The 11,789-nt window shown below is 47.6% G+C and overlaps 1 protein-coding gene across 1 annotated transcript; it reads left to right on the forward strand.

Moving 5' to 3' along the window:
• Positions 1-5,220: 5,220 nt before the first annotated feature.
• LOC119400574 (tigger transposable element-derived protein 6-like) lies at positions 5,221-6,765 on the forward strand. Its single transcript, XM_037667636.1, has one exon. It carries the CDS (start codon positions 5,221-5,223, stop codon positions 6,763-6,765), a length of 1,545 nt encoding a protein of 514 aa, XP_037523564.1.
• The last annotated feature ends 5,024 nt before the right edge of the window (positions 6,766-11,789 follow it).

Below are 11,789 nucleotides of genomic sequence, written 5' to 3' on the forward strand. Positions count from 1 at the left end.
GATGATTTTTTTCATGAGATTTGCAATGAATCGAAATATTTCTAGCCTTCATAAGAGCCCCATAGTAATATTCCAGTGCTTCAATGGTATTCAAATATGCTTCTGTAGTGCACTCCAGGATGTAAAATTCACTGCTCCAGAGTGCTCCCAGATGCAAAATTATCTGCTCCAAAGTGCTCCAAGATGAAAATTTTGCTGCTCCAAAGTGCTCCAAAACGGAAATTTTGCTGCTCCAAAAATTGCTCCAAATCAGAAGTCCTCGGTAGCATCACTGCATTTTTGTTGCACTGCACACAGTTCTGATTGCAGATTATCGTGATATGCTCATTTACTTTGTAATGCAGTCAGCTTAGAAATAACCTTGCTCCCCAAAAGGCACATGAAATATTTTGTAATTTAAAAACTACACATCATAATGGAAAAATAATTGCATATTTGAAATCGGCACTCAAATATACATAAAGTCGCCAAGTTTCATCAAAATCGATCAAGAAAAAAAAAAGTTTTAAGAGCAGTGTCCCCCCTTAACAGCGCATAGAACGATTAGGAAGGGATGAGACAACAAAGGTAAAGAGTGCCGTTTGAAACATTTTGAAATGAATCCACACCAACTTGCCCAAGCGTCAACCCTTACAAACTATAATTCGTCATTACTGTGGCCTCCGCGATTTAACACCTGCAACGCGTTACACGTCCGTCCCATTCGGCGAGTTTTGAATAGAAGTTCAATTTTGTCAATGCCTTAACATACCGCGAGGTGGCAATCTTAGCCCAAGCATCGTAAAAGCATCGGCCTCGCTCATAGCATCACGCTAATCCAAACCAAAATGGCTCTGCGATGTGCGCCTGCCTCACCTGGCTGTAACACCGCGTTCCTGGCTCACGCACTCGCTCCGAGAAAAATCGTGGCCGGGGCGGGGCGGCACGATGTGCTTTCAGTCCGGCCGTGGTGTTCAATCACATTTCAACATGCCACGGGATGGCGACCAAGTTCTGCGTCCAATATGGGACTCTCTTCTGGCTCTCTTACCTTCTTCTCTGATTACGCTTTCACCGTTAACTACTACAGCTAGCACAAGGTTTTGCTGAATCATTTAACACGGGTGTTAGTCGTCGGGATGGAGATGTACCGCCAATCATCACAGTGGGTGTATCCACGTTAAACGGTGCTATAGCTGCCAGACATCAATATACATTGTGCACACTCTCTTATATCAATGTACAGTAAACATTCAGTTACAGTATAACCTCATTACAACAGACCTTCATAGTGAAGAGGATTTTGGTCTGTTCTAAAGGGAGTATGTAAAATCCAAGTACTGTTACAACAGACTTTTATGTAAACGCTGAATGGGTCTGTTATACAGGAGAGAATTACGAGTCACAAACATGGTCTTATTTTTAACGGGGGAACAAAAAAATATGCGATTTTTGGAAAATCGCATTTTCAGTTTCTGTAGCCCATTTTCTATCTGGTTTCAAAATATCTTCACTGAAAACTACGTAGAAGTGCTATAAAATTTTATATTGCGTCTGCCGACTTGGCGAAAATTGTGAAAATAGCAAAAAAAAAACAGCGTTCTTGAATATTATAGCTTGGCAACGGCGCAACCAGTCGCCACCATTTTGGACTCGTCGTAAAGAGCATTTCTCAGTGTTCAAGTTCTCCGTTTCAGCTGGCTTCTCTATTCAGTTACAAGCGTACAAAATGCACATGCTTGAAGTTAAATTCAAGGATTGGCTGCTTCTGCCGTGATGCTCGCTTCGGGATCGTCGTCTGCTGCTTGTGCGTCGCGAGGTCGTAGCTGTCGAACATTGCGCTACTTAGTGACGCGTTCGCACTCGTTCTGTGTTCACGGGTCGACGATGCTGCAAGTGGAAGCTCTATCATCATATTACGATAGCGCGCCGCACTCGTCGCAAACGTCGCAGACGTGCGACTGTAATAGCGTTGACTCGTACCCGCTGTTAGAGGTTCTTCTTATCAGCACTTCGGAGCTTATGACGATGACCACCGCGGGACAACTCTTTGTACTTGCAATCGAGCATGACGTACTTTGAAACATCGGGCACCGCGGCCACGCACATCGCAACCGAGCTTTCTACTCAATGTCGTGGCTAGGCCTAACTCCGCTCACGGTGCCGATGTACGAGACAAATCCGAACTTTGCGGGCAAGAACATCGCGCTAGCGGACATGCAAAAACGAAGAAGCCGCAATGTCCTTCGTCGCAAGCAACGAATCGCATCGCCCACTGGCTCCTCAAAACCGCGGATGGGCATTTTGCACATCGGCAGCGGACCCCCCGGCCAAGCTCGCCGCGCAGCGACCGCTCGGAGAAGCAGTGGCAGCGGATAGCAATTTCGCGCGTCAGTGTCCCAAAACGCAACACCAAGCACGCTGCGCGTCGATTTTTTGTCGCTTCAGCTAGGCATAGCTGATCATTTACAGACCGGAGATCGGCGGTCTTCGTTCTTAAATCGGTATGTCGACATCCGCGGCGCACTGTTCCCGTCCCGAAAGTATGCTAAACGATGTTTGAAGTTGGAAGTTATTGAATTTGGTATGTCCTGGTAGAAAAGTCCGCTCTAAAGGAGACCTGACCACCTTGCTGGCCTGACATTTTAGTCAATTATATCCGAATGTCCGTTGTACCAGAATCCGTTGTAAATGAAGCTCAATCAATGGAACAAATACGGAGGTCGGCATAACGCCGCAAATTGGCATGTAATATCCGAATGTCTGTTGTAAACAGATCCGTTGTAACGAGGTTATACAGTCAAACCCCGCTACAACGAAATTGACGGTGCTCAGAAAAATGTTCGTTGAAGCGAACATTTCGTTGTAGTGAAATCGAAAAAAATATGGCTGACCTGAGCTAGTAGAACAGTGAAACTTTTATTTCCAATATTCAAAAAAGTGTCTGCTGCTTCCTTTGCGTCCCCAGCAGCGTTACGACGCGATTCTCATATATGCATAGCGACGCCACGTTGAAAAGCACGCAGAAACAACGGCTTCCGCGAACGAATCAAACAAGCACGGGCGCGCAACACGAACTGCACAGTTGCACCAACACGCTAACACTAACTATTCGCCGACAACGGCGACATGCAGGCGTGCTATCGCGGAGTGATGACTTACGCATTGTTCTATGCTATTCTTATCCACCACTCGCGGCTGGCTGATCCCGTTGATAACGCGGACGAATTGTTGCTCCGACCACCGGTCGCACTGGCCAAGCGCGAAAAGCACGAAAAGCACGAAAAGCATTACCATTGGAAAAGGCACCATTCCACGACTGCACCACAGGGCTGCTCGCGTTGCGGATGTGGCGGATGTACATACCGTCGCTCTGACCACTAGCGAAGCGCGAAAAGCACGAAAAGTATTGGAAAGGCATTGGAAAAGCTATCGTTTCGCGATTGTACCCCAGTGTCGACAACTGAGCTTTGGCTTCGGATTGTCTCCGACTCAGAAGCAACTCAAGCCAGTTGCGAAAGCAGGGCAGTCTGATCGCCGTCGCTATCAAGCAATGGCGGCCCCCATGCTCAGTCAACAGCGGCGGTTTCTGGTGGTTCCAACACGCGATTCAGACTTTGAATTCGTATTTTTATGTTCTAAAATGCATCAAAATGTCCGAGATTGTGTTTATTGCACGGTAAATTAAATTTTTGAGCCCCGAATGGCATCGTCAAATTTCGTTGAAGCGGAACGGCAGCAGAAAAAGTGTTCGTTGTGGCGAGCATATTTATGCATTGACGCCTATGGACTGTTGACGGGGAACCGAGAATTTTTCGTTGTACCGGAAATTTCGTTTAAGCGGAGTTCGTTGTAGCGGAGTTCGACTGTACTGTACTTCTGTAAGGGCACGCTTTACTTTCGTGTTATTCCGATTCCTATGACAGAGGGATCAACCATCTTTTTGTTATTTTTATGCCTCGTGACTTGTACTTATGATAAGGTCAGAAAACGTCGGGTGCACCGTGCCAACCGTAGCGTATGCGTCCACTGCAGCACTGTTCGTTTAGTTGTTCAAGATACAAACTACGAAGTTAGAAAAATAAAAATAAACCACGATATGATTATGAGGGATGCCGCTGGAGCGCTGTGGAAATTTTGACCACCTGGTTGTGTTGAGCGTGCGCCTAAGTTAGTATTTCGCATCTATCGAAATCGCCGCGGCGAGACTCGATGACCTTAGGGTCAGCACTCAGCACCATAGCCACTAGATCATCACGGCGGGCAAAAAATAGCAAGGTTAACATCTCAATGTGGCCGCATCGAAACCTGTATGTACACACAGGTCACCACCCTATGGGTGCTACCCCTCTGATAAAGGGAGACTGAAAGCCCTGAGTGGTGAAGCGTGGACGATAAATTCCGGCGCTATTTGTTCGGGCGCAGATTCACCGTAGTAACTTATAATGCTGCCTGAACGTGGTTATTTTCCAAGTAATAGCTCAAGTAGAAATTTTTCCGGTTGTTTATTACGCTACAAGAATGTGATTTCGACGTGCGTCATCATGCTGGGCTCTCAAATAACATCACCGATATGCCATCTTACGCAACCCACTCGCATCATGGAAGGAAACCGGCAAATTGCATATACAGCATAGACCATTTATAACGTAACCGCCTATAGTGCGGGACCGGATATAATGCGGTTTTTTGTGACCACCAGTTCACCTCCCATTGAGTTCAATGTGTTAGCGTACCGCGTAGTATGCGGGTGCGCGCGACGACAGACCGGGTACAGTGCGGTTTCTCCGAAGAGCGCACCCCGCTGCACCCTCTACAAAAAGAAAAACGCAGCGATGGAACTCGTCGCCAACCCCTCTGAAAGGGGGAAAAAAGAAATGCGCAAAGAAAAGAAGCGCGACCGGCCTCTCTTTTCTCTCGCTTTCCTTTTTTTTTTTTCCCTCCTTCGTGCGGCACCGCTGCCGAGCCGACCGGGAGGCCCACGCGGGCGAGAGAGAAGTCGTCGGGAAGGTTCATTCATTCGTGGGGGGTGGCCGGTTGACAGACTTGCCCCGACAACACAGTCCAATCCTTCACTCTTTGGCTCTCTACGTGCATGCCTCGAAGAGTGTCGCCAGTGTCGTAGGCCTAGCCACCGGAAAACGTGTTTGTGTGCGTTGTGCCTTGTGCCTTGTGCGTGGCCGGTACACATGTTGTGTTATCGATCTTCTGGCTTCTTGTGTCGCGCTGCACTGAGCTGCCATGCCGCCTGGTCCTTCCAACCCACAAAAGCGGCAAGCTTTATCTCTCGAGGCAAAGCAGAGCATCATAAAAGATGTTGCAAGTGGAATGAAGAAGGTTTCCGTCGCCCAGAAGTACGGCATCGCCGACACAACAGTGTCGGCGATTTGGAAAAACAGAGAGAAGGTGCAACAGCAGCTTCAAGGGGATGCTGGATCACTCGCAAGAAAGCGGATTCGTGTTTCAAAATATGAAGACGTGGACGCCGCTTTGTACAAGTGGTTTTGCGAGGTGGGAGCCCAAAATGTGCCTGTGAGCGGTCCGATGCTGCAAGCGAAAGCCAGGTCATTTGCCACCTTACTGGGAATCGATGGCTTCAACCCGTTAAACGGGTGGATTCAGCGCTTTAAGGACCGACACGGAATCAGCTGTCGTGTTATCTCCGGGGAGAGTGCAGCAGTCGATGACTCGGCTGTTCAGGCGTGGCTCAATGTAAACATGGAGACCATGCTGTCTAAGTACGCCGAGAGGGACATATACATTGCGGACGAGGCTGGTGTATTTTATAATCTCCTTCCAAACCGAACTCTCACACTGCCCCACGAGCGTTGCTCCGGTAGAAAGGCTTCGAAGGTGCGTTTTACCGTTCTCTTCTGCGCCAATATGGATGGCAGCGACAAGAAGCGCTTGTTTGTGATTGGGAGGTCGGCGCGGCCGCGCTGCTTCAAAAAAAGGGAGTGCCTTCCAGTCACATACAAAGCAAACAGCAAGTCTTGGATGACACGGGAGCTGTTTGCGAACTGGCTTCAAAAATTTGATGAAGACATGATGTCAGAAAAGCGGCAAGTCGTCTTGGTCCTTGACAACTGCAGTGCTCATCATGTAAATTTGAAGCTGAAGGCGGTAAGCCTCAAATTCTTGCCCGCAAATACGACTGCCAAGAGACAGCCAATGGACCAAGGCGTGATTGCGCCAGTGAAGGCGCATTATAAAAGGCGCATATGCGAGAGGCTGCTGATAAACATTCAGCGAGATCAACCAATGAAGGTTCATCTGCGTAACGCCATTGACATGGTCACGGCATCTTGGTGGCAGATAAAACCATCGACCATCGCCAAGTGTTTCGCTAAGGCTGGGTTCGTTCGCAACACCGCAGCAGGCGATCGGGATACAACGAACGATGATGACGACGAAGCCGTCGATGTGGATGATGTGTGGTCGGACCTAATGAGAAACAACATTGTTGGTCAGGACGACACCTTCGAAGGCTTCGTGAACGACGACTGTGACGACATTGTCTGCGAACAAGCAGACACGGACGAGGCAATCGTGGCAGCTGTGCAGGATCGCGGTGACGAGGTATCGGACGACGATACCGATGAGGAGGACCGCACACCAGAACTTTCATCCAGGGATGCTCTGGATTATGTCAGTAAGCTTAAGTTGTTCTGCGTGCAGAACTTGAGCGAGAAAGCTCTCCAGCATATCATCGCCGTTGAAGACGAAATGGTGCACAATGCAGTGAAGGCTCGGCGCCAGACAAAGATCACCGCATTTTTCCATTGAAAAATAAATTTTTGTTCGTTTTGGTGTGCATTCCAATGCCTTATTGCGTGTTGCCTTGTCAAAAACTTATTAAAGGTGAGTTTACAATAGTACCTGCATATGAATAAGCTTTTAAAGTGACGTTTTGGTTATAGTGCGGTACTGCTTATAATGCGGATTTTCCCGGCTCCCGCGACCTACGTTATAAGCGGTCTATGCTGTATTTCGCCCGAGTACATATGCTCGAAGCCCAACAAGAGGACAGACGCTTGTCGCCAATCACTGCCTGTATAACAAGCACAGATACAACCCGATGTTTGCACTACACAATCACGTACACACTGTACCATCATGAATGGCACAAGGACTTCTCGGAAGAACGATACCTCCTCGCCGTACAGAAATACTAGAAGCCGTTCGGGGTGACTCCAAAGGAGGGCACATCGGCCAATGATCCATGCTCCATGAGCTACAAGAACCCTTCAGGTGGCCGAATATGTAAAGCAATGTGCACACTTATGTCGCCTGCTGCGAAGCGTGTCAACAGTTTAAGCGACAGTCGGGGTGCCATTCTGGGCTGCGAAGACCTGTACAGATAATGCCCGATCACATGTTCACGCGGTTGGCAGTGACTATATAGACCTTTGTTTCGTGGGCGCCGCCATATTGCCTAGCAGGCGGCACCGTCTCTGGTCTGGCAACCCACTGGCACGTGCGAAGCTCCGCGTTTGTATGGAAGGTATGCATGCGGCTGCAGTTGCAGTGGGCCTTTTTCGTTCTGGCGCGCTGAATTTCATATCAAGAGATACGGTATACGTAGAAAATGGGTCTGTGAGACGTCTTGAAAAGGTTTGATCTGTTGAGGGTCAATGATGTTAATAATATACGGCGACGCAAACATGTCGCAAGTGGTCGATGTCATATATTTTCGGCACTGTCTGTTGGAAAACCACCTCAAATATTTGGACTCGTTCTAGCAGGGCAAGCAAGTTCTGCCACTCTTAAGGTATACAATGAATTTTTTTCTTGGACTGTAATCTTTTAGTTTTTTTTGTTTTTTTCACGGTGTGTTTATGCTGTCGCACCGACTACTGCTCGTACATGCGGTCGTGCGTAAACACGCAGTCTCGATGTCATGGCGCGGCACCTGTTTGTTGCTCACAAACAGGTGCCTATCTTGTTTCTCAACTTTTAAGTGACCGCTTATTACTCGCTTGTTTATTGCCCACCGGTGTAGACGAAGTTAGAGCTGTTTACAGGGAGGCACTGGTACATAAAAACAATGCTGACGTTGACATGCCGGTGCGCTTCTTTTTCTTTTTTCTTTTAAGAGTCGTGATATTTGGTTGGCATTCAGCGGCAATAAAATGAAGATGGTTAGAGTTTCTTCTGCTGTGAGGCACGAAGCGCGCGGGTTCGAGCCTTTGATCGGCATCGGAGGTGTTTCACATTGTTTTTATATATAACTTCGTATACCAGATGTACTGTTCTTGTGAAATTCTTGCTGTCATTCACAAAGCTAAGCAGCAAAATTGGCAGTTCAAGAAACACTAGACAAGCGTAACAATGTGGTTTCTGTATCTTGCTTGGAAGAGAATTAACTATGTTGTATATCATTGCGCGATTTGTCGGACAGGGTTCTTGACCACATAAAAATTTGTCTTCCTGAGGTAGTTGTTCTACACACGAAGAGACAGAATTCTTTTTTTTTTCTTTTTTTACTATTCAGCTTTCATATCGCACACTGTATGCGATACACTCCGCTGTCTTACGGAAGTTGTAACCTAACGGCACAGATCTCGCCTTGTCCTTTTGATGTAGTGTTCATTGAATGTTCGGCTTTTACAAGGCTGGTACGGAGCAATAATTAAATGTATGATGCCGGTTACCCCGCTGCGAAGTGAGGGATTTATCGTCCGTGCTAATACAGGTATACATCAACTGCAGCGATCACCATGTTGAGCCGAGCTACGAAGGTAATCTTTAGACCATATACCTCATAATGAAATAACATAATAAAACGAAGCGAGAACTCAGGTGGCTACTCAAGTGGTGCTTAGATGTTTTGCACTTTAGCGTACATGGCCGTACTTGACTGCTTATGTTTGTTTGCAAATCTGGCCATCCAATTGACATTTGACTGCGTGGAACACTGGGAATTTCGGATGCCGATTTAGAACCTGTAACGTAACACAAACGATGTACAGGCTGTTTCACACTTAGGGGAAAGAGCGCATTGCAATGTGCTTCGAGTTTTCCCCTAAGTGTGAAACAGCCTGTACCTTGAAGAGTTTGCAACCACACGAACTCCACGTTTGGTGATGCACGTCGCATACTATTCAGACAGCATTTTCCTTTTTCAGCAGTTGTTAGAACGACCAAAAAAGACACACTGGTTGCTCGTTGACCTTTCGCTGGCTGACATCGCAATAAAAGAGACCAAAATCTGCAGGTCGACCTAAAACATGCAAAAATTGTTCGAAAACGCCACTCATCCAAGCACCAGCCCGCACACTCCGCGCCGTCGAGCACAAGCCAGAAAGGAGGAAAGCGCTGGTTGCCAGCCCGGTCCTCCTCGCCCGATGCAACGGTCTATACATAGGGCCACTACCCACCACCACCACAGCTCGAAACCACTACATCATTGTAGCTGTGGACTATCCGTCCAAATAAGTGGAAGTGGCAGCCATACCATCTCTCGCCTCCGTTCATTTAGTCGATTTATTGGAACTCAAATTTGATTAGACATCGCTTGCCGAATCTGATGAACATCTATCTGACCTGAACAACATTTCTGATGTCAACAACATTTCACAGCCTGAAACTACGAAGGAACCTTTACAAGAATGTATCCAGCACCGCTACGAATTTGTGTTCCATCCCCAGGCAAACTATCTTACCGAGCGAACTAATCTGAGTACTCAGAAAAGACTCGCTCCGAATAATGCAGTTGAGCAGAAAGGAGAGGACGATTGGGACGTCCACTTTCCGGCAGCTGGCATTGCAGTTAATACATCGCTGCAGACGTCTAAGGGTGTGAGGCCGTACATAGACGTGTATAGAAAACTGCCCAAACTGAAAGCGGTTATCAGGCTAGATAGCTAGATACTCCTGTCAGCGTCAAATTTATGTGCACGTTAAAGAACCCCAGCCGATTAAAAATTCCCGGAGCCCTCTACTACGGCGTCTCTCATAATCACGCCGTGATTTTGGGACGTTATGACACGTTATGACAGCCGCAGCGCGTGACAGTCTGCCAGAAGATCGGAGTTGCGGCGATGAAAAAAGCCACCCAAGCGCGAAAAAAAAAGACGCGTTTTTATGACTGCTGCCGGCTACTTGCCTCGGCGTACAACATTGGAGACGACAAGAGTTGCGTAGCGGGCTTGTTGGTAAGTTGTGACGAATTTTGGTTGCAGCGCGAACTTGGCACAGGGACACGAGAAGGAAGACGACACACGCAGCGCTACTAGCAACAACAATGTTTATTTTTCCAGACCCGCACCGCCCTAAGTACCCCTACCTCAGCAGCAACCACAGGTCACGGGATCATAACAACCGACACGTGCGAGAGAATCACCTATCTAACAACAACATAACATGTGATAACCGCATAATAGCAGGACGTCAGCATTTCCGCAGGAACCTTAACCAATTAGGGACCGGTTTCTTTTTTTATGAGATTTGTCAAAACAGATGTCATTTTTATCGTATAAGCATCTAAATAAGTCGCACTGAAAGTTTCATTGCGAACGGGCTCGCAGTTTACAAAATACGGCCCGTGACCATATGGTCACGCTGGGCCCTTAGGCTGCAGCAAAAATCACAAAGTGAGAAATTTTATTTCAGGCCACGATACATTGCGAAAAATGTAATTAGTGATTTGTCAGTCACTCAATTATTGTGATATGGTATGAAACACGGAATGCACATGCCGACATCACATTTTGTGCACTGTGTGCGCACCAAACTGTTGCAGCTGTCTCCAGCGCACCTGCGCTTTTTGCCGTTAGGCACGGTTCCAACGAAGTGGGCTGTTTTGTCATATCGTGGGCCACAAAGCGCACTGTCACCAAGCGTCGACGTTCTTCTGCGGCCAGGTCCTTTTGGCTTGTTTTCCCATCATGTGAGGTAGCTTTGAGCGATTTGTCTCCTGAATTCAAGTTGAGTAATGTTGGATCCTGTGCTGCGAATAAGTGCCCAACCATTGCTTATGGCTACGTCGCAAAGCCAAGTGAATATCGGCCACCACCATTTCTTGCCGCGAATTGCAATTCGGTAGGCACCTACGTTCGCGTCCATTTGGTCAGTGCCTCCCATAAAGCAGTTATATTGGGTAACGGCAGTAGGGCGAGGTACTTTGATCCTCTTCTTCTGTGCACGGGAATACCTGTCTGCAGATGACATGGGCTCTACGCCGTGCACGGTGCTTGCGATTGTTACAACAGAGTTATCCATCCAGCGCACGATGATTATCCCGTCATCCGAAAGCGCGTGCTCTTCGTACCCACGGGTCTTGCGTTTGATGAAATCAGGCCGAGCGATGGGGCATTCCTTCGGCACACGGTTTTGCCTCACTGTGCCCGTGGCTTCATAGTTCTTTTCTTTCAGGTGCCTGAGTAGGTGCAGGCTGGTGAAGAGATTGTCGAAATAAAAGTGAAATGGCAGATGACGAACATCGACCGGAAGTTCATCCGCCATTTCAAGGAGAGGTGCTGCTGCTTTTCCGACGACCTTTTCATACTGCGTGCTTGTTGCAGTGTCTTTCTGCTTTCCTTGATATACTTCAAAGTTTGCAAGGTAGCCATTTTTTGCATTCAGGCACCACACTTTGTAACCGAAGCGAATTGGTTTTCCGCGTATGAATTGCTTGCAGCCATGACGACCATAATATTCTATCATGCTTTCGTCATAACTCAATTGACGCACAGGCTGAAAGTGCTGCAGGAACTTTGCCTTCAGAAGTTTCATCAGGGGGCGCAACTTTGTCAGTTTGTCGCTCAGGGTGAGGCTCGTATTGTCGGCACAGTGGAGAAACCGCATAA

The sequence above is a fragment of the Rhipicephalus sanguineus genome, chromosome 7, assembly GCF_013339695.2.
Source record: "Rhipicephalus sanguineus isolate Rsan-2018 chromosome 7, BIME_Rsan_1.4, whole genome shotgun sequence".
Lineage (NCBI taxonomy): Eukaryota > Metazoa > Arthropoda > Arachnida > Ixodida > Ixodidae > Rhipicephalus > Rhipicephalus sanguineus.

What these genes read in the sequence shown, in the direction of transcription:
- LOC119400574 (XM_037667636.1), top strand. Translation starts at nt 5,221, where the DNA reads ATGCCGCCTGGTCCTTCCAACCCACAAAAGCGGCAAGCTTTATCTCTC.